The sequence below is a fragment of the Bufo gargarizans genome, chromosome 5, assembly GCF_014858855.1.
Source record: "Bufo gargarizans isolate SCDJY-AF-19 chromosome 5, ASM1485885v1, whole genome shotgun sequence".
Classification (NCBI taxonomy): Eukaryota; Metazoa; Chordata; class Amphibia; order Anura; family Bufonidae; genus Bufo; species Bufo gargarizans.
The window spans coordinates 124152724-124175274 of record NC_058084.1 but is presented as its reverse complement, the minus strand read 5'-3'; the positions used below and the strand labels follow the sequence as shown (position 1 = coordinate 124175274).

General features: G+C 44.1%; 1 protein-coding gene across 1 annotated transcript in view; it reads left to right on the top strand.

The window, feature by feature from the left end:
* The first annotated feature begins 698 nt into the window (after nucleotides 1–698).
* The window catches only part of LOC122939336 (meprin A subunit beta-like), a 186965-nt gene continuing 165112 nt past the window's right edge, over nucleotides 699–22551 (top strand). The window contains 2 exon segments of the mRNA XM_044295405.1: nucleotides 699–828; nucleotides 11012–11134. Of these exon segments, the coding sequence (XP_044151340.1) occupies nucleotides 787–828; nucleotides 11012–11134 (165 nt within the window). The 5' untranslated portion in view covers nucleotides 699–786.

Sequence of the window (22551 nt, the reverse complement as noted above, 5' to 3'; positions counted from 1 at the left end):
CAGGAACTGTCCTTTCCTGGTAGGAAGCAGGTCCAGTACACTCCTACCATAAGGGGAGGAACATGGTGGTTAACCCTGTTCCTGCCAACCTTTGCCATAATTTCCTTGCTGTAAACAATGACATACAATGCATAAAATTAATTTGTAGTACCCCAGGTCTGGCATACTACCCACGGCTGCTGTGTCTGTTATCCATGAGGGCCCTCATTCCCTGGCCATGCCCAATGCTGTGACGTCATCACACCTGCTGGGCTGAGAAGAGCGCATGGGCTGGGGATCATCTCCTCACCTGTGCATTCTCCTGTATTAACACTACAGAGGCAGCACTACTGTAAGTGGGACACTAAGGGGCCAGCACTACCCTAAAGGGGGCACTAAGTGGGCAAAACTACAGCGTGGGGGCACTAAGGGGACATTCTACTGATAGCTGATAGAAACCTAATGCACCCTATAAATCAATGGAAAACAAACTAGTTGTGTGGTGTCATAACAGATCATGATGGATGATGATATCATACTTGTCATGGCTCCTGTAAAAAATAGAATTAATGATACCCATGTGAACATAGCCTTAGAAATCTGCCCGTTTGCTGGAGACGCTCTGGGTTTTCTATTAGATTTTAGGTTTCTTTTCATCCACTAACATTTACATTCTTCATTAGATTTTGCAGGAAGTGCTTCCTTACAGCTATCAAAATTGCAGGTCCCCTTTGTCCAGTGTGTCGATGTCCTATAAAAAGAAAGGAAAGAACATTTCCAACCAGATCAACTGAGAAGGAAGAAGCAATGCGAAAACATGTTACAAAGTGCACAAGTTGTGGAAAACAGGTTGGTGTAGCCCTTTCTATTTAAAGGGAAACTCTGACCCTACGAAGCCATATTGCAAGTATCCATGAAATCAACCATGTGCATATACCACTATATATATATATATATATATATATATATATAAGTAACCGCTATATATTAGGGTATGAGGTATGGTTTGATAAGTGCTAACAAGCAGGACTATACCCATTGTGGACGTGTACATGGGCATTCACTGGGGCACATTTATAAGGCTACTTTCACACTTGCGTTCAGGGTTCCGCTTGTGAGTTCCGTTTGAAGGCTCTCACAAACGGCCCCGAACGGATCCGTACATCCCCAATGCATTCTGAGTGGATGCGGATCCGCTCAGAATGCATCAGTATGGCTCCATTCCGCTCAGCAGGCAGACACCTGAATGCTGCTTGCTGCGTTTTGGTGTCCACCTGGCCGTGCGGAGCCAAACGGATCCGTCCAGACTTACAATGTAAGTCAATGGGGACGGATCCGTTTGACGTTGACACAATATGGTGCAATTTCAAAAGGATCCGTCCCCCATTGACTTTCAATGCAAAGTCAGGACTGATCCGTCTGACTAACAATTAGACTTGAAATATAATGCAGACAGATCCGTTCTGAATGGATACCATCGTCTGCATTATAGGTGCGGATCCGTCTGTGCAGATACCAGACGGATCCGCACCTAACGCAGGTGTGAAAGTAGCCTAAGAATCCTGTAGACAGGCTGTCTGGACCTGCAGCAGATTTACCACAGGGGCTCGGGCCGGATGATAAATTAGGTACTTGGCTAGACACTTTTGTCTAACTTTATACCAACTATTGGTTAGCTTTGGGACAGAATTTTATGGGTCAGAATTATGATGCAGGTACATCGTAGCATCGTAGGTCACACCCGTTTCTCATTGAGCCACATCCCCTCAATGAGTTGGGTGCATTGAATTTTTCATAACTAGATGCGTCAAATATGCCTCACATTTTCCAAAACTTTGGTGCATTTTACAAAAGCCCTAGGGGTGCACTAGCACTACCTAATGTGGGCCACTGTGCCCACTGAACAGACTCTCCCCTGCAGACCAGAAAGCTGTGTTACCTACATGCTCATAGGCTGTCTGTGTTCCTGCCTCTCCGGTCAGTATCACTCGCAGGGTTCGTATGTAAGATGGTTGGAGTATTTTCACACCACTTTTCACTCTTTAGTCGCCGTCGAGGAGCCTGGGCAAGCTACTTCCTACATATCTTAGGAAGACTATTAGCATGTGCTGTGCCTGGAGAAGGGCATTCCATTTGTCACGACACCCATATATATGTCTGGCCCATACAGTTCACAACCTTAAATTCATGGACAGTTCTTAAAATTAGGAGCCTTTTTTTAAGCTGGTGATGCTTGTGTAGACTATAGTGGTTTTGCACATAATTCTTTTCTTATGTTTTTTTTTAAAGACATTGAAGATGACAGCTGCAGTATGATTGATGGCTACTGTATTTTGTCATCAAGACTTGCAAATTTTGCAGTACTATTTTTTCGCCACTAAGTGGCAGTGATCCCCCATTTAGAATACAGATATTTACTGTAAGTTGAGTAAAATCTGCAAAATCAATGCATCCTGCATGCCTTTAACTCAGAGCTTTAAAGGGGCTATCCAGGATGTTACAAAGTAGAGAAAGTGCTAAGCAGATGGGGCATAATTTGGCATTGTAAATTTTACGAATATGGCTATGAGTCTGCATTTGTAAGGCTACTTTCACACTAGCGTTCGATCGGATCCGTTCTGAACGGATCCGATCATAATAATGCAGACGGAGGCTCCGTTCAGAACGGATCCGTCTGCATTTTTTTTAGCATATAACAGCTAAGTGTGAAAATAGCCTCCTACGGATCCGTCCAGACTTTCAATGTAAAGTCAATGGGGGACGGATCCGCCTGAAGATTGAGCCATATTGTGGCATCTTCAAACGGATCCGTCCCCATTGACTTACATTGTAAGTCTGGACGGATCCGCACGGATCCGCACGCCTCTGCACGGCCAGGCGGACACCCGAACGCTGCAAGCAGTGTTCAGCTGTCCGCCTGTCCGTGCGGAGGCGAGCGGAGCGGAGGCTGAACGCCGCCAGACTGATGCAGTCTGAGCGGATCCGCTCCATTCAGACTGCATCAGGGCTGGACGGCTGCGTTCGGGTCCGCTCGTGAGCTCCTTCAAACGGAGCTCACGAGCGGACCGACGAACGCTAGTGTGAAAGTAGCCTTAGCCACGGGTCTTCGGGGAAAACTGGCTGCCTCTCACATCCCTGCCATCAAAAGCTCCACTGGCCATGTGGTCCATACCTCTGCAGAAATCTCCTCATCCTTTCATTCTTTTCACTCTGATCTTTATAATTTACCTTGTCCATCTGTGAACTGGTCGGGCTTGGATCTAAACCTTCTCCTAAGTCCTCTAGATTGTTGGAGACTCTGCTAGCCTGGAAACTCCTTTTACGGATGCTGAATTGTAGGTGGTGCTTAAATCCCTACCTGTGGGTTAGAGCCCAGGCCATGGCATGTTCACAGCTAGGTTTTTAGACTTTCTCTTTGTCTCTCTCCTTTTTTACTTCGGGTCTTGTCGCCTGAGCTCCCTTTTCCGGTCCAGACTACGGAGATCCATATTTCTGTTATCCCTAAGCCAGGTAAAGACCCACAAGTATGTGCAAGCTATATCCCCATTCAGGGGCAAATTGGCCATAGAGCCTACAGGGAAATTTCCCTGTGGGCCGATGCCCCAGACAGCCACCCTAGCCCTCTTCTCTGCTGCTGACTGGGCACATAATAAGCTCTCAACAGTAATTATGCTGTGAGAATCAGGTACTCATGTACCCAGCCAGAGACCAACTGCTGTGGCCCCCACCTCACCTCCTAAACCCTCTGCTCTATAGAGAACTGGAGGAGTAGGACAGAAGATGGTAGCTATTGATGGCCACCACAGAGGACCAGCTTTTAGGGCAGTATTTTGTGCTGCACTGTGTTATTTGGTTCTGCTGGGATGGTATTTGCACTATGATATTGCTGACCCTGCCTATTTGTGTTGCCTCGCCTTCTGTTAATTTGGACCTACAAAATGGTGCCACTTTTTTTTTAATTTTTTTCTAGGGCCACTTTAAGTTCCCAGTCCGCCCCTGCCCCTATTTCTTTCCTAAATTTTATATCTCAAAATGTACGCTGGGACAGGAGGTTCACGACAACATATTGCAGACACTTGATATTCATCAAGCTAAAACTAACAATATCCTCCTCATGGTCTTCACTCCACACAGCCCTTTTCCACATTGGCCTTGGTTCAGGGTTCCTATTGAAGATCCTTAGTTTATATTAACAGCCCTCAGCACGGGTTAAAATTATTAGTACCCTTTCTCCCTCCTTTTCCATCCACAATGGCACGCATGGGGGTGCCCACTGTCCCCATTGCTTTATATTTTGGTCATGGAACATTTTATGTCTTCCATTTGCAATAAGCCGGATATTTCTAGAATATACATTGGAGGTCACGAAGGCAAATGTGCGACTTTTGCGGATGATCTTTTGCTCTATATAACCAATCCCTGCATTTCTCTGCCATCCTTGCAGCGTGAAATCTCTTGCTTCAGGGAATGGACCAATTTTAAGATGAACATGACCAAATCTGAAGCTTTAAATGTCTCCCTACCTGGGTCTTTATTCTCCTCGCTCAAAGCCTCTTTCCCCTTTGCTTGGCCAGTGCACAGGATCACCTATCTGGGCATTAGGATTACCTGTAACCTATCCCACCTATTTAGACTTAATTTTACCCCTCTTCTTCAACAATTTCAGAAGGATTCGGAGTCCTGGCATCATAGGGATCTCTCCTGGTTTGGCAGAATCAGCATATTAAAGATGAATCTTTTACCGAAATTGTGTTACCTCCTGCAGACCATCACCCTTTGCATACCAGCAGCTTTTTAGACTCAGATCTGCCACTATTTTACGAGATTTGTCTGGTCTCCTGGCAAACCAAGAATCAAATGGGACATCTTGACTCGTTCGAGGCAGGCAGGAGGGGTTGGTCTCCCGGATTGTCGTGTCTACTATCACTCTACTGCTTATGCTAAGCTTTTAGACATGCCGTGTACTGACTCCTCTAAATCTTGGGTGCTCTTTGCGCAGGTTTCCTCATCTTGTTCCCTGACTGTACTCCTCTGGGTGGTATGAACTCTGCGTCATTTCTTACTCACATTGTCTTTCACTGCACACCTTTAAGATACTCGCATCTATTAGCCCTCATGCCTCTGTCATAGACCTGATTGCCCCGATTACCGACAATCCACGGTTTCCCCCTGGGAACTCCTCCTCTTTTTTTCTTCAAGGCACAAAAAGGCGTTTACTCAGGTTCTGTCACGTTCTCTCAGGATCCTCCTTGAAATCCTTGTCCTTGTTGTTGGGTGTCCACAACCCCTCAGCGAGACACTCCTTTGCATTTCTTCAACTGAAGCATTTTTATTCTTCTTTGTGCTTGACCCATACTTTCTTTCAGGCTCTGTCGGCCTTTGAACAGTTTTACCTGGCTCCTTTGGTGGTGTTTCGAGATATATCATCCATATACAAATTGCTCTTGCACCAACTCCCTTCCTATCCCTTCTGTCCGGGCTAGGACCATGACCTGGGTCTCCATCTAACTCCTCTCCAATGGAACAAATGCTTTCTCTTATGACATAAAGCATTGATCTCCACTAAATCTCAAGAAACATGTTACAAGATTATACCAAAGGGAAACAGAGTGCCAGCACTTCTCCACTAGTGGTTTCCCACGGTCTCTGATCAATGTTGGAGATGTGGCTCGGAGGAGGGTACACTGTACTACATACTTGGTGGCAGTGTATCACTTTATGCCCTTTCTGGAATTCCGTTCATAAAATAATTTGTGAAGTGACTGGCATCCCTATCCCAAATACCCCGGAATCGCTTCTACTGTATGTGTTTGACCTTAATATCCCTGCCTATTAGAATTTGCTCCTTAGATATCTAATCCAGGTGGCAAAAGCGGTCATCCCTCAACACTGGAAATCCCCCACCCCACCTTCAAACAATGGTTTGAAGAAGTAACATTATATCAGCGGATGGAATAACTGATTGTTCTCAGCCCTCTAGATTCTTCTCATTTTTTTAGAACTTGGAGTCTGTGCGACTCTTTTTGTTTCTCTGAGACGTACGAAACTTGCAGTTGTGAGTTAACCTCCTACCCACCTTTCCTCCCCTTCCTCTCCTTGACCTGTCCTTCTCTCCCTTTTTTCCCCTTTCTCTCTTTCTTCCTTCTTTTTTCTTTACTTCTTGTACTGTTATTACACAACAAGGTCTATAATTAGACGAATCTAAAGTGACCGGAATACTCAACAATTCAATTCAACAACAACCAAAAAAGAGTATATGTGATTCCTTGAATAAAATATATTTTTATTGAAATTCATTTAAAAAGTGTACATACCACTAATACAGACAGTATGTATAATGAGAATATACAATATTGACCACAACTATAACACCCAATTACTATAAAGATGGAACTGTGACAATCATATATTGATATCTAAAAGACATGCTGTGTGCCTGACTATGTGAAACAATGGGATATGAAAAATCCTGACTATGTTCAACCGCACTGATGTCCGTCCCTGAATCAGATTGAAATAAAGTGACTAGTGCATATCAATGAACTTCATCCGAAGTTCGTCATTACCTTTGTAGGTGGGCGTTATAGGTGGGGGTGCCACTCCTCGACGCGCGTTTCGTCGTCTTAGACTTCCTCAGGAGGAGTGACTTCGAGACCAAGTATCATGGGCATGAGAATAGTGTGTATACTCTCTATCTTGTGGATGATACAGTCTCCAACTATCCCTAAGTGACAATAGGGTGGCGAATCCCGCCAACACCTCTTGCTTTCCCTTGAACTTGTCGTTCTGCCTGTCCACCTGCGAGTGCATGACCATGTTGAAGTCACCTCGCACCATTAAATTTGAGCAGGAGTTCTGCAATATTGTTTTACTCAAAGCATTTATACATTTTTATTGGCCGGTATTTGGAGCATATAGATTATATATATATATATATATATATATATATATAGTCACCAAATGGAAAAGAAAATATTTTCCATTTTGGTGACATGAAATATGCACGTGTACCATCCGGCCTTCTGTATCTATCTCTACCTTATGTACAAGATGGGAGAGATGCCGCCCTATCAAGATCAAAACACCCGCTTTTCTTTCCACCGCTTCTGATCCTAAGACCTTTTCCACCCACAGCTTCTCCATCCTATGAAAATCTGATTTCACGAGATGGGTCTCCTGCAGCAATGGTATGCCCGTTTTCAGTCTTTTAAGATGACGTAAGATTTTAATACGCTTGTTTGGGGAGCGCAGCCCCTTGACATTCCATGAGACTATTCTCATACTACATTGCTGCATGAAGATCCACCTCCCTTATATAGCCAAGCCATAAGGGCTCCCGATCTAAAAAACACCACAGCGGAGAAGCGTTTCCCAGCCGAACACATCCCTACCCTGCTCACAATTACAACATACTGAGTCGACATCTCTGGAAATGTAACTACTATAACAGGTAAAACTTCAATTTAAGAAACAATGCAAAGTGTAACAATCAATGCTCAATTTTCTCTTAGACTTCCTTTTTTCTGGTAATCTCACCTAGTCCTCACCACCATTGCCGCCGTTGATAATGCTCTTCTCCAGACGGCCTCTCAGACAAGTAGCAAATGTGACCCAAATCAAGGTGTCGCCCACATCACTGAATGTCCGTGAAACGGTTCCCAGCTTGAGAACGTTGCATGCTGGAGGATCCATTAGTCGTCTTTGTGTGGCGTGGAGACACTTTCTGCCATGCTGGACGTCTTGTTGAGGCGGATGGTCCTTCCCGCCGTTCTGGATTGTCCCTCTCCGAAACACCCTCTCCTAAAGATAGTAGGAAGTCCTCAGTCTCTTTTGGGTCTGCAAATTGCTTCAGCGTACCATCACTACTTCGGATTCTAAGTATAGCTGGGTACGCTAATTGAAACTTAACTCCCTTTTTGTGTAACTTGGAGCACAATTCACTGAAGGCTCTGCGCTTTCTGGTAACTTCTGAGGAATAGTCGGCAAACAATAGAACCTTCACGCCTCTGATCACCAGCGGTTCTTTCCTTATTCTGTATGCTCTTTCCACTTTTCTTCTACCCGGCAGAAGTAGGGCCTGCGGTAGATCATATTCAAACAGGTGGCGCAAGTCCTTTAAAGGTACAGATTCAGGGACCCCCACCATTCTAACATTGCTTCTCCTGGATCTGTTCTCCAGATCCTCAATTCTGTCTTTCAGCCTGTCAGCCAACTGAATTACGTCTTGTAGTTTCACAGAGGTCTCTATTGTCTCCTCCTCCATGTTAGCCATTCTCTGCTCCATGTCTGTGAGCCTGTTACCCTGACTTGCCACATCCTCCTGCAGCTTATTCAGCGCCATCTGCACTGTAGATGCCAGGGAGGCGATTATGCGATTATATCAGGCGCCAGTAGCTTTGCCACTTCCATGGCCAGAGTTTTAGTGTTCACTGTACCACCCGCCGTGCCGAACATGTCTACCTGCGTGTCTGCGGGCATCGGAGATTGCGCTCCACTCTCTTCCTCTGTAATAGGATTCACTGCCGCTTCCTGGGACACCGCCATCTTGGGAACTTCGTGCCCCTGCACGCTCTGCCGCCGGCTGGATGAAGAGGATTTCTGCCCGCTCCTGAGTAAGTAGCGCTCCATACAGGGGCTGGAGCTCTGTAGGCTGCAGATAGTCTCCCAATCTTGCGGGAGGTTGTCGGAGCGGGGGAATTATATCCTGTGGTGGTGAGGAGCCGAGGTCCCTTCTGCCTCACATACCAGCGCCGGAACCGGAAGCCCAAAATAAATAAAAAACGTTTTAAAACTGAATACAACACATGAAAAGGAGAAAAAGTAGGGAATGTGATAGAATCCTTTTACTTATCCTGCAATGATAATGAACCTGATATGCTCATATGAATGCTGCAACCAATCACTGGCCCCAGTGATACCTGACATGAGACCACTGAGGCCGGTGATTGGTTGCAGCAGTCACTTGCCTTGCAGACATACTGCAGGACAAGTAAAAGACTGACAGGGACCAAGGGAGAAACAGCGCTGCAGAGCAACTAACAGGTGAATATAGAAGTTTTTTTAATGATTTTACTACATTTTAACACAGTTTAAGCTTCATTTTATGCACTGACGACACTATAGTAAAGCTTGTACACCTAGCACTAATGTAGCCGTAAGTGAATGAAATGGCTTATAAGATGGTACCTTCACAATGGTGCCATCACAGGATGCTAACTGTCTGGACATTGGTTACAATGAATGAGCAGATGAATGAGCTACCGGTAATAGAAGTAGACGCTGCATAGTTATTGCAGTTATTACAGTATTTACTAGGGATGAATAGTATTTGATTTGAAATTAGAGCCACTGAGCAGGCCTATTTTTTCATCATCTAAATGACACGTATACAGTATATTTATTTTTGACATTACAGTTTCACACAGCAGCTCACACTACAGAGTATAATAGCCCAGTCACAATGGTAATGCTTTTCGTAGTCAGAACTAATCTGATTGTGGTAAAATCAACACTTCTGGCTCCGCAGGGGCAGTAATCAGCCACTGGGGAATCTCAATCTTTTTTCACCTTCTGTTTACTGGCTAACACGGTACAAATATATATATTTTTTACTTCCGCAGGAGCAGTAATACATGTGTCACTGCTGTTTCCTATATAGATGCAGAACCCATACACATTTCATAAGCAGTTTCAGTTAGTCTTTCAGACCCTCTGGTAAAGATGTAAGGGGCATGAAGGGTCTGGCATGTTGGATTTCAACATGTCTGATCCTTTATTCCTATAGAATATAAGCCACTGCTACTGGTGTTTGGTAGCAGGTTATTTCCATCTCACCATGGACAACACATCCCGAACCAGTGGTGGAGAGGAATATCACCATCATTCTTAAAAGAAGTGTTCTGCAGCAGCTGATGTGTGTATTATAAGAAATAATTAACACCTACTATAAATTATAAGGGTGTGGCCACATGGCACTTTCAATACTGCATGGCCATTAACAATGCAGACCGAAGTGGATGACTGCAGCACGGCTGTGCCCCGAACACCCCACAACCACTCCATGTGGTCGTGCCCTAAAGAATAAGATACTAAAACCTAATCCCTTTGCAAATGCCTGCTAGCCTAAGGTGCTGCTTTCTACTCTGCCCATATTTCTCTGACATGACTGCAAGGAGGTTGGTAACTAAGCCAGACCCCCTGCTTCACTTTCCCAGTCGTAGCACTCACGTGGCGCTGTGTTGATATGTCTAAAGTGCTGATTTGTTTCACCTCATATATCAGATGGTACAAGTCACTTGTAAGATTTGAATTTTTAAAATGTCACCTTTATTATTTACCTTTTTCTCTTGATTTGCGACATTTTAACACGAAAAGCACTAAAAGGAGACTTTTTTATAAACTGAAATGCACCATTTCAGCCACCCCTGTCCAGACCACACTTGCAAATTTTGAAACAGATTTGCGACATTTCCACAGGTAAATTGCGACTTTTGTCAGACTTGGCATGTTTTTGTCATTGTTTTGTATTTGTTGAATGTCAGTTTACTGACAAAACCCTGCTGTTTAGCTCATTTCTATTAGATAAAAATAAATGCGTCCTGTTTTAATTCTTACCTAAGTTGGTTTTTCTTTTCATAAATGCGACTATTTGACAAAAAGTCGCATCTTTATGCCATAAATGCGACTTTTTATACAAAACAAGACTACATAAGCTGGCTTAATTGTCTGCAACATAAGAGGATGATAAATGAGGCGTAATATGCGCTAATTTGATGGCCCCGCCCACTTTGACATTTATGACTCATTTCTGGCGTGGTGAATTCTTTATGGTGAAAATTGTGGAGAAAACTGTTGAAATATTTGGTGCAAATTAAAACGTCATTGTTTTTGTCATATTTTACTCCATAATTCTGGCGCAACATGCTTGCTAAATGTCCCCCATTGTGCTGTATTTTTATGTAATAAAATTAATTCTGGATATTTTTTGCCATTGGATATTTCATTTAAATATTTTTAACCTCTTAATTTACAGAAGAAATACTATTTAATGAGAAGACATTACAAGACATGCTTGGAACATCTGGAACAGTTTGGCAACAAAATGGATGAGGTGGGATCAAAAAAGGACAAAGAGTCAAGATCCAGCAGGCAGCAGGTATGAAACTTTAGAGTTGGTCAGATATAATAACAGTAGTAATGCATTAGATCTGTATAGTGTCTATAGACTCGTAGACTCGTAAGTCACGACAAGTGCAAGGGGTAACTAGTTTATAATTGTGAAGGCCCTTTTACACTGGCATCAGCCAATCGTCCAATCGTTAAACATTCATAGGAACACTTGTTAGCGTTTATCTGCCAGTGTAAAGGTACCGCCAGTTATGCAATGAATGAGCAAAACATTTGTTCATCGCGTAATATGATCACATGAATCATTGTTTGCTGGCAGCAGATTGTGCTATCTACACAGCACTCAGCTGCCGGCAAACAATGATTCTGTATGAGGACATTAGTGATTTCGCCTCTGCATAATGTGAAGAAGATCGCACTTGCTGGGAAGGAACTCTTCCTTCTCGACAGTTGTCTGCTATATCTATCAGTGAAAAAAGGGCCCTGACTTACTCCTTATTACGTGAGATGTTTCACTTTGATGCATGCTTCAGAGTGAAAGATTCAGGCTAAGGTCACTTTAACGTCCCAATCCACCCCTGTTGGTCAGCATTTGTAAGCAAAAACTATTAGTCAAAAAGGTAGAATCTAAACATTTGTGGCTGTATTTTAGACCTATACCTAGTTTTTGCTTACAAACACTGATGTTAAGTACTCTACAAATAATGACCAAAATACTGCTGTGTGAAGATTTCAATTACTTACCGGTAATTGTTTTTTCTTCTAGCCCCAACAGCAGCACATAACAGGAGGATACCCCGCCTCTCCAGGGACAGGAAACAACATGGAGATCTTTAAATAGTCCCCTCCCCTTAACTACTCCAGTAAATAACCGAGAAACTCTAGAATAAACATGAATAAAGAAAATTTTCAATATAGAAAAAAGGCAAAATATAATGGGGGGGAGATTCCCCGTGCTGCTGTGGGGGCTAGAGGAAAAACCAATTACCGGTAAGTAATTGAAATCTTTCCAAACGTCGCCCCTGCGGCACGTAACAGGAGGAATAACAGAGAAGCTCTAAATTAGGGTGGGACTACCGCAGATAACACTCTGTGAGCAAAGGATAACTCTCTATTCCTTAACACATCCAACTGATAATGCCTAAAAAAAAGTGGAAGGTGAGGACCAGGTGGCCGCCTGGCAAATCTGCTCTAATGGAACTTTAAGACCTGCTGTGGGGCGGGGGGACTTTTTTGAGTCATAACACCACAAGATTGCCAATCTAATCCATCGACTGATAGATGCTTTGCTTGCCGCGTTACCCCTGTTTGGGCCTGAAAATTGAACAAACAGTCTGTCCGTCTTTCTGAAGTCTTCCGTGGCTTTAAGGTAGGTCAGTACTGCTCTTCTCACATCTAGGTTATGAAAGCGTGTTTGTTCTTGACTGCCAGATGGAGACCCAAAGGATGGAAGAGACACTTCCTGTAGACAATGGAACTTAGAGACCACCTTGGGCAAAAAAGAAGGAGAGTGTTTTAATACTATTCTATCATCTCTGATGGTTAGATAAGAAGGTCTGCATGAAAAGGCTTGTATTTCCCCCACCCTTCTAGCCGTGGTAATAGCTATCAGAAAAACAGTTTTGAAAGTAAGCAATTTTAAGGATATCTCCGGTAGGGGCTCAAAGGGATTGTCCGTTAAGGCAGATAGTACCAGGTTTAAATCCCAAGGGGGAACAGTCAGTGGGCCTAACCATGGGTTGTTTTCTTCGGGCCCCTTTCACAAATCTATTGATGAGATCCACTTCTGCCAGTTTAATGTCCAGAAAGGCACTTAGGGCAGACCCTCTTGTAGACCTGACTGGAGAAACTCCAGAACCTTAGCGATCATAAAGGGGCCCCTGGTATCACCATCTGTAAATTTCAAAAATAACTGCCAGATTCTGTTATAGATCTTTGATGTCACATTTTTGCGGCTATAAAGAACAGTGGAAATTACTGCATCGGAGAGGCCTTTCTCTCTTAATAATTTCCGTTTAGGTTCCAGGCTGCTAGCTGAAATCTGGCTGCCATGGGATGCCAAACTGGGCCCTGGTGAAGGAGATCCGGAACATCCAGTAGTAGAAAAAAGTACTCTGCTGACATCTTCAGTAGTAGTGTGAACCAAGATCTCCTGGGCCAATAAGGTGCGATCAGAAGTAACCTGTGGTTTCCCAGTAACACTCTTTGTAGAACCTTGGGGATTAGCACAAATGGAGGAAAGGCATGCAGGTTTTTCGTCCAGCCATGGTTGGAAGAGGGCGTCAACTATGAATGGGTGATCTGTGTAGGATAGAGAACCAAACTTTTCTGTCTGTCTGTTTAGACGGGTTGCAAAGAGATCTACTTCTGGAAAAAAACACTTTTCCGCTATCTGAAGAAATATTTTCCAGTTCAGGCACCATTCGCCCTCCTTCAAGACATCTCTGCTGAGGAAATCTGCGACCTCGTTGTTCTCTCCCCTTATGTGAACTGCTGAGACTGATAGCACATTTCTTTCGGCCCACTGGAATATTTATTTTGCGACCTTTGCTAGAGCTGAACTCTTTGTGCCCCCTTGTTTGTTCAAGTATGCTACAGTTGTGGTATTGTCTGATAAGAGTATTATCTCCTTTCCCCTGAGTTTTGGGGGAAGGGCTTTTAATGCTCCCCAAACTGCGGTTAATTCCCTTAGGTTGGAAGAAGCTAAGCTTAGGTGTTTCTGCCATGTACCTTGCACTATGGACTGATCTGAAAAGGCTCCCCAGCCGCTTCTGCTGGCGTCCGTAGTTATTGTCACAACGTCTGTTTGCTGCCAAGGAATGCCCCTGCTTAAATTGTTTCTGATCAGCCACCAGCTTAAGAAGTCCTTTACGTATTGAGGAGCTTTTGCTTTCATCTCTAGTGAGTCTACCCTCTTGTTGCTCTGAGCATAAATGACTGGAGGGTCCGAGAGTGAGCTTGGGCCCACTTTACTGCTGGGATAGTTGAGGACATCAGACCCAAGATCTTCATTATCAATCGGATTGTCACCTTGTATTTGCTGCAGAACAGGGTTAATTCCTGACTGATCTTCTGGATCTTTTCTTGTGGAAGAAAAGTCTTCATGAGTTCCAAGTCCAACATCATCCCTAAAAATACTTTTTTCTTTTCTGGACGGAGATCTGACTTCTCTACATTTATTAACCATCCAAGGTCTGTTAGACTCTGCTTTACCAATTCTATGTGTTTCAGAAGTAGATGTTCTGATTCTGCGGCAATAAGGAAGTCGTTTAAATAAGGGACAACTAATATTCCCTTCAGATATAGGACAGCTACCGCATCTGCCATACCCTTGGAGAAGACTCTTGGTGCTGACGTAAGGCCAAATGGGAGGACCTGGAACTGGAAGTGATGTACTACCGTCTCTGACCAAACTGCAAATCTGAGGTATTTTTGGTGATCTCTGCAAATAGAAATTTGCTAATATGCATCGGTGAGATCCAGAGTTGCTAAAAAGATGTTTATTTTTAACAGGCTGATTGTGGATTTTATACTCTCTATCTTGAAACGCTTGTAAAGCAGATGATGGTTCAGCCCTTTTAGATTTATAATGGCTCTGTAAGAGCCGATCGGCTTTTTTACATGGAATATAGGGGAATAATATCCTGTACCTTCTTCCTCTGGGGGAACTGGAACTATGGCTTCTTTTTGTAATAGGACCTTCACCTGATCTAGGATCAGAGATTGGACTGATCTGGTCTTTTCAGTAATCCAAAAAACATCCTGGGGTAGAGAACAAAATTCTAGCTTTAGGCCTGAAGAAATTACGTCCAGTACCCACGGAGAGCTGGAAATATTTCTCCAAGCCTGGACGAAATCTTTTAACCTTCCTTCTACCTTGCCTCTGGCGTCATTGTTTAGATGATTTTTGGGAAGAATCTGAGGGGTTGAATAAAAACCCTTTTCCTCTTCCCCTTCCCAAACGCCATTGGGACGAGAAATCTCATTTTTTCTGATCCTGCCTGCCTCTTGATGACGCAGGAAAGTTTTGTTTTTGACTAAAAGTTCTCGGGTCTGAGGGAAAACCCTTCTTTTTATCTGTGGCCTTTCCTAAAATGTCATCCAGGACTGATCTGAACAATCTATCTCCTTCACAGGGGATGTCGCTGTTATTTTTAGATGCAGTGTCCCCTGCCCAAGACCTCAGCCACACTGCTCTTCTGGTGGCATTTGAGAGGGCCGCTGTTCTTGCTGCCAGTTTAACCGTATCTACCGAGGCACCTGCTAAAAACTTTGCCGCCTGCTTAAGCATTGGTAAGGAGGCCACAATATCTTCTCTGGGGGTCCCTGCCACTAGGTGTTCCTCTAACTGGCTTATCCAGATTAACATGGATCTGGCCGTGTAAGTGGAAGCTACACTAGGCCTTAGGATGGACATAGAGGCTTCCCATGATTTTTTCAGTAACGCCTCCCTTTTTTGTCCATAGGGTCTTTCAGCAGACCTAAATCCTCAAAAGGTAGCGCTGATTTTTTTGTAATTTTTGCAACTGGGGCATCTACCTTCGGACACTTATCCCAAAAGGCTGTATCCTTTTTAGAACTCTAGAAACCCCAGATCTTTTTTCTAGGTCGACCCATTCCTTATTAATTAACCCCGTTATATTGGAGTGAAGGGGAAAAACTATTTTCCTTTTTTCTCCTATGCCTTTGAACATAAGGTCCTGCACCGTCTTTGGTTGTTTGGATTCTTCTAAGTTTAGGGTCGCTCTAATGGTTTTAAATAATGCGTCGGTGTCCTCTATGGAACAAAGCGGCCTTCCAGACTCATCCTCTGAGGAATCCTAATCAGACCCGCAAGGGAGTTCACCTTCATCTAATTCATATTCCTGACCATCAGTCTCTAAGGAAGCGGACAACTCGGTCATGGAAGTAGAAGGTCTCTGAGACGTGGAAGCTAATTTTTGATCCACCGCACTGCTCACTTCTTCCTTTGTAATATGTCTGATGTTATCCAACAGGGAAGGAGATTCCTCAGAAACAATCTTTTCCAAACACCTTGAACAGAGTTTTTTTTTTTATATCCAAACGGTAAACCCTTCTTACAGAGATGAAACATTTTTTGACTCGCTGGGAATATTCTGCTGATTTCTGAGCCTCTCTGACCTAGGAGATACATAAGGGTGCTCTTTCAGAAAAGGGGCCGCCCCAGAATATAATAAGTTAGACCCTCACCCTGGTGCAATAAAAGATTGTTTCTGACCAAAAGGGGTGCACAGATAAGAAAGAGAGCAATCTTTTTAAACCTTCCAAGGAGGATGTCTTACCGGGCTGCCGATTTTTGCTGGGTCTGCAGGCCGGCGAATCGCGTCCTCTCCTGGTGCCGTCATAGCTGGCTCCCCTGCTGCACCGAGGACGCCAAGCAATCTCCATGCTCGTTGTCTAGGGGAAATCGCATCACAGACTCCACCTGTATGTGAGTCAACGCTCATGTGATCCGCGCGTCCCCTCGCGGGACTTCGCACGGACGCGCCGCCCGGGGCCGCCCCCACCGGAGGACTTATGCCTAGGAGTCAACAAGGGTCGTACTGCGCCCCGCGGCCCTGCTCCCTGCCCGGAGTTCCTTTGCTGATCGGGCGCTCTTACAAAGAAAAAACGACGTTCTCCCAAAGGAGGATCTCCATGGACAGGAAACAACTGGAGCAGGTAAGGGGAGGGGACTATTTAAAGATCTCCATGTTGTTTCCTGTCCCTGGAGAGGCGGGGTATCGTCCTGTTACGTGCCGCTGGGGGGCGTTTGGAAAACGAGCCTTAGGATGTATTATAGCAATTTATCAAAGAACAACTCAACAGTGATCTAGAATAATAACATGATTGAGAGTTAGATACAAGGCACAAACCACAAGGTTACAGCAAAACAAATTACGAGAACAGTTTGTGTATATAGAACATTTGTTTGTATATGAGGCATCAGCTATCATGAGGGAAATATTGGGCTAGCACTGGCTGTATGAGTTCTTACACTCCAAAAGAACCGTTTTTCGTTGAAATTTTTATGGCGTGAGAGGTAACAGCCATTCATCTTTCCATTTGGAAGGAGAAGTTCAGCTGATCACGGGTGACGATAGGGAGGCTTTTCCCCGCCTGCCATTAGCTGCTTCCTCCCGACACCGGATGTTTTCATCGGCGCACGGGAAGAAGTAGCAGCAGCGGTGTGGGGACCAGGAGCGGCACAGGGAGTGGTGAGCGGGGTAAGTATATTACCTGTGAGGGGCCGAGCACATGGGGGGGGGGCATTTTATGATATTGGATAACCCCTTTAAAAGTTTAAATCACCCCCTATCCCAATTTTACATATAAAATATATAAACAATAAGAAAATAAACATATTAGATATTGCCACATCCGAAAAAGTCCAAACTATTAAAATCATTGCTCATGTGCACAGCCCCATTGAAGTGAATGGGTCCGGATTCAGTGCGGGTGCAGTGCGTTCACCTCACGCATTGCACCCGCGTGGAAAACTCGCCCGTGTGAAAGGGGTCTTAAGCTCAATTTCAATTGCTTCTCTGTTAGTGAAGGCAGCTGAGCTAGGCTGGGCGGATGCCTTTTTGAAAAAGCTGCCCAGACTTCGTTTACTCCTCTTGGGTTTTCTCTGGGCTTCTCCAGCATCTCCTGTGGGTGTGTCTGATGGTGGTGACTCTGTGGCAGACACAGCTTGCGTCTCTAGCAGTGCCTGAATTTCTGCTGCTGCTTTTGTGAAAATTAACTCTCTTCGGTCATCTGCTATATATGATAATCTGAAGCGTAGGTCGACAAAGGAGGCCATATCCAGGAGGTCATCAGTTGAAGGGTTTGAGTACTTCTCATTTAAATACTTGAGGATGTTCTCTTCATGTCCTTTGTCAGGTCTGTGTCAATGTCATCATCAGCTGCTAGAGGAAGAACTGTGTTGTTTAAGGTGGAGCACAGGTTTGACATATGACACACTCACATACTCTTCTCCAGACAGACCATTTGTGAACTCCAACAGGGGATTGAAGGTCTTGTTCATAGATTCTAACACATCAATGTCCTCCCAAGTTGGTACCTGTTGCCTTGTTTTCCTGTCAGCTTTCGGGACCTGTCATATGGCCTTCTCTTGTTCAATCATCTGTTGTCGAGACCACCATCTTGTTGGTGTTTCAGTGATGAGGAGGCAGGTTTAGCTCAGCCTGGGTATTAGTAATTTCTCTCTTCCTTTTCCAAGTGTAAGAAAAGGCTCTCTCTTTTTTCTTCGCTTTTACCAATTGCATGTCCAACACGGGCATCTTTCACACTTCTCTCTAAGGACAAAATTAAGTTATTATTTTGCACAGACAACCCCTGTATAATGTTAAACTAGTCTAGGACTAAATGAAACGTTTACCTACCGATGGCGAGGTGGAGCCTGTGGCCGAAGCACTGCAGCCGTTCATTTCCACAGATTTTACGATATTTGCGCCATTGTCGGTGGTTATGCAGACTTGTAACTCTTCTTTTAAGTCTCCATGACTAGTGATGAGCGGCATAGGCAATATTAGTTTTCGTGTTTTTTGCGCAAATTTTTTGCATAATATTCACAATAAATTTTGTGAATTATAGAATTCGTGATCTCCAGTCAATATTTTCGTGATTGCACAAATCTAATAATGTGCATATTTTTGAGCAATACATGCAACTTCACAGTTTATCAGGTCTGAGTTGATATTACTGATTGGTGCACTAAGTATTGTTGTTGCCACTAACTATCTGTATTATATATATATAAGCTAACTAACTATCTAATGTAATTGGATAAGGAATAGGATCCGGATGAAAGCACAGAGCACAGCAGTGTCACTGCTCTCTCTCTCCCTCTCTCTCGCTCTCTCTCTCAGAACTACAAAACAACAGCAGAAAATGGCTACTGGGGAGTTTCCTATATAGTAAGGGGTAGGCAACTTTCCTATTGGTTGCTAGGGATGTTGCTAAGCTCAGACAAAGATATTGCAGCCTTCTCATTGGCTCAAAAGCAAGAAGCAAGGTTACTGATGAAAAAAAAATCTAAATTATTCGCGATTACGAATGTATAGCACTATATTCTACATCTTTGCAAATTCTCGAAGTGACGATATTCGCGAAAATAATTTGCGATTAGAATATTCACGATCAACACTACCCATGACTCCAGCGCTTCCTTTAATCCCTGAGATATCAGTTCACCCATATGATCCTCGGGGAAATAAGTTGTCTGTAGGCATCTGCTGCACAACTTCCACTCTTCATTGATGAAGTGGACTGTGAGACTAATGTAAGGCTCCATTGTGCCTCTCGACTACAAGTCTGTAGTAGTTGCATAGTGTTTTATGCTCCGGAGTTCTTTCTTCACTTGCTCGTGTACTTTGTCATACAGTTTGGGCATTTCAGTTTGGCTAAAGTGTTTGCGGCTAGGTACCTCGCAACGTGGATCGAGTGTCTTTTCTCCACTGTAAGAAATGGCACCATGTCCTTACACAGGTACAGGGTAATGGCATTTGTAATATCAATCCACCGCCGATTATTTTTGTCATAGAGAGTGCCTTTAGAAAATGCTTTTAAAATATCAGTCTGCTGTGTAGGGGCAGGGCCACCTTTTTCCTTTCCACTTGACTGACTGGGCGTTTGTGGAGGGCGCAGTTTTTGGTTATCTTCGCTTCGTTTTGAGGCGATAAAACAAATTCACTGTCTTTGCTATTATTCTCACCCGGCATAGTTTGCAGATTATATTTTCCTGCTCAACATCCGACTCCTTAAACCCAAACCAGGTCAATATGACTGACGTCGCACTAGTCTTCTTTACGAGCACCTCCTCCTCCCCAAGTGTAAGATCCATGCTTTTGAGTCGACCAGAACAGGCACAGCTTGATGACGTCTAGGGCTGCAGCAAACGTTTATTTTAGCAACTGAGTATTAATCGAGTACTTTAATAAGAAAAACCTTCTTAAACTAACGTATTGCTAATTGCTTTATAAAAACACTATTTCTTACAGACTGTGGTATAGCAAATCATTAACCCCATGCCATTGCCATCATCATCCATGTCCCCTAGCCAGCGCCATCAGCCATTGCCATTTGCTATCATCCATGTCCCCCAGCCAGCGCCATCAGCCCCATACCATTGCCATCATCATCCATGTCCCCCAGCCAGCGCCATCAGCCAATTGCCATCCTCCATGCCCCCCATGCCATTTGCCATCATCCATGTACCCCAGCCAGTGCCATCAGTCCCATGCCATTACCATCATGAACCATGTCCCACAGCCAGCGTCATCAACCCCATGCCATTGCCATCATCATCCATGTCCCCCAGCCAGCGCCATCAGCCCCATGCCATTGCTATTTGCAATCATCCATGTCCCCCAGCCAGCGCCATCAACCCAATGCCATATATCCATTGAAATTAGTGGATCAGGATTCAGTCTGGATGCTTCACGCATCGCATACTGACGGAAAACTCGCTCGTGTGAAAGAGGCCTAAGGCTAGTTTCACACTAGCGCTTAGAAGCTGGCAGGCAGCTCTACCGGATCTCTCTTTATTCCGGCATTGCCAGAAGCTTAAACGTCACCGTCCAGCGCCATTTACTATGATGGGGACTGGCGGAGATCTGGCTGCAACCTGGTACTGAACAATGAGGGAGATGGTGTAAAGGGAAACTGGCTTAGTTGCCCATAGAAACCAATCAGATAGATCCTTTCATTTTCCAAAGGAGTTCTGAAAAATGAAAGGTGGAATCTGATTGGTTGCTATGGGCAACTAAGCAAGTTCTACTTTACACCAGTTTTGATAAATCTCCCCTAATAAGTTCTAGACCATGTGGACATGACAAACTTGATGGTGCCATTCTAAACATGGGGTAAATTAGTCCTGCAAAACAATATACTTTCTTTTTAATTATAATTTTTATTTTTAATCCGCACATGTACGGCGAAAGTCGTGACTTTTAAAATAGCGCCCACTCGTGAGTGCAGCGGGCACCATAGCCACCGGGTTTTTGCTGTTTTACACAGCAGACACTCAGGACTAATGTCTTTAATCCATGATAACACCGATCACAGATATTTAATCCTCTGAGATGATGTGGTCAATCTAAAAATTCAAATCACCCTCCCCAAATAATTAAAATAAAGTACTTCTCCCGCAAAACACAAGCCCTCATACGGCTATGTGACTGGAATAATAAAAAAAAGTTATGGCTCTGGGAAGGCTGGCAATAAAAGAAAATAAAAAATGCAAAAACGGAAAGTTGCCCAGGGCTAAAAGGGTTAAAAGAGAACATAGAGAACGGTGATGTTTTTTTTGTGTTTGTTTTTTTTTAATAGGAAACACATTTTTACCTGATATACTTTCTGTTTTTTCCTTAATAAATAGGTGGATGAGCTTCCTCCAGGAGAACAACCTTGACAACTGGTCAATGTGGATGTCACTCAACATGGAAGAATAAAATTGTGCTGGATACATACATCAATGCTTCTAGTATAGATTGTATTTACTGTAAAACCAAATACGGGAAGCAAAAGCCAAAGGATATATGCACGCAGTGCGTAGTACGTGTGGATTTTCTGCACAGATTTTCATGCAGACAATCCACAGTGTAAAGCCTCATTCACACGTCCATGATGCATCCGTGAAGCTGTCTGTAAAGGATCCGTGTTGGGTCCGTGTGTTGTTTTCTTTTTGCTGTCCGTGTTGCATCCGTGTTTCACTGACACTGAGCAGCTGAAAAATAATTTTCAAAGCATCTCTTCTTAATGATCCGTGGTTTTTACGGACCCATAGACTATAATGGACGTGATGGATCCGTGAACATGGACAAAATAGAGCATGCATCCGTGCTAAAAACACTGACCCACGGACCGTGCTAAAACACTGATGTCTGAATACACACATTAAAATGAATGGGGACGTGTGCTGTCTGTGGAGAACACGTACAGCGCACGTCCGTGGAACACTGACTTGTGAATGAGGCTTAAGGCTACAGCCGCACAAATGCAAAACACGGATACCGGCCCATGTGCGTTCTGCAATTTACGGACCGCACATGCCGCCGCTATCATAGAAAATGCCTTTTCTTGTCCACAATTGACATAGGACATGTTCTATTTTTTTACCGGGCTGCAGCATGGAACTACGGATGTGGACAGCACACTGTGTGCTGTGCGCATCTTTTGCATCCCCATAGAAATGAATGGGTCTGCACTAGAGTTGAGCGAACACCTGGATGTTCGGGTTCGAGAAGTTCGGCCGAACATCCCGGAAATGTTCGGGTTCGGGATCCGAACCCGATCCGAACTTCGTCCCGAACCCGAACCCCATTGAAGTCAATGGGGACCCGAACTTTTCGGCACTAAAAAGGCTGTAAAACAGCCCAGGAAAGAGCTAGAGGGCTGCAAAAGGCAGCAACATGTAGGTAAATCCCCTGCAAACAAATG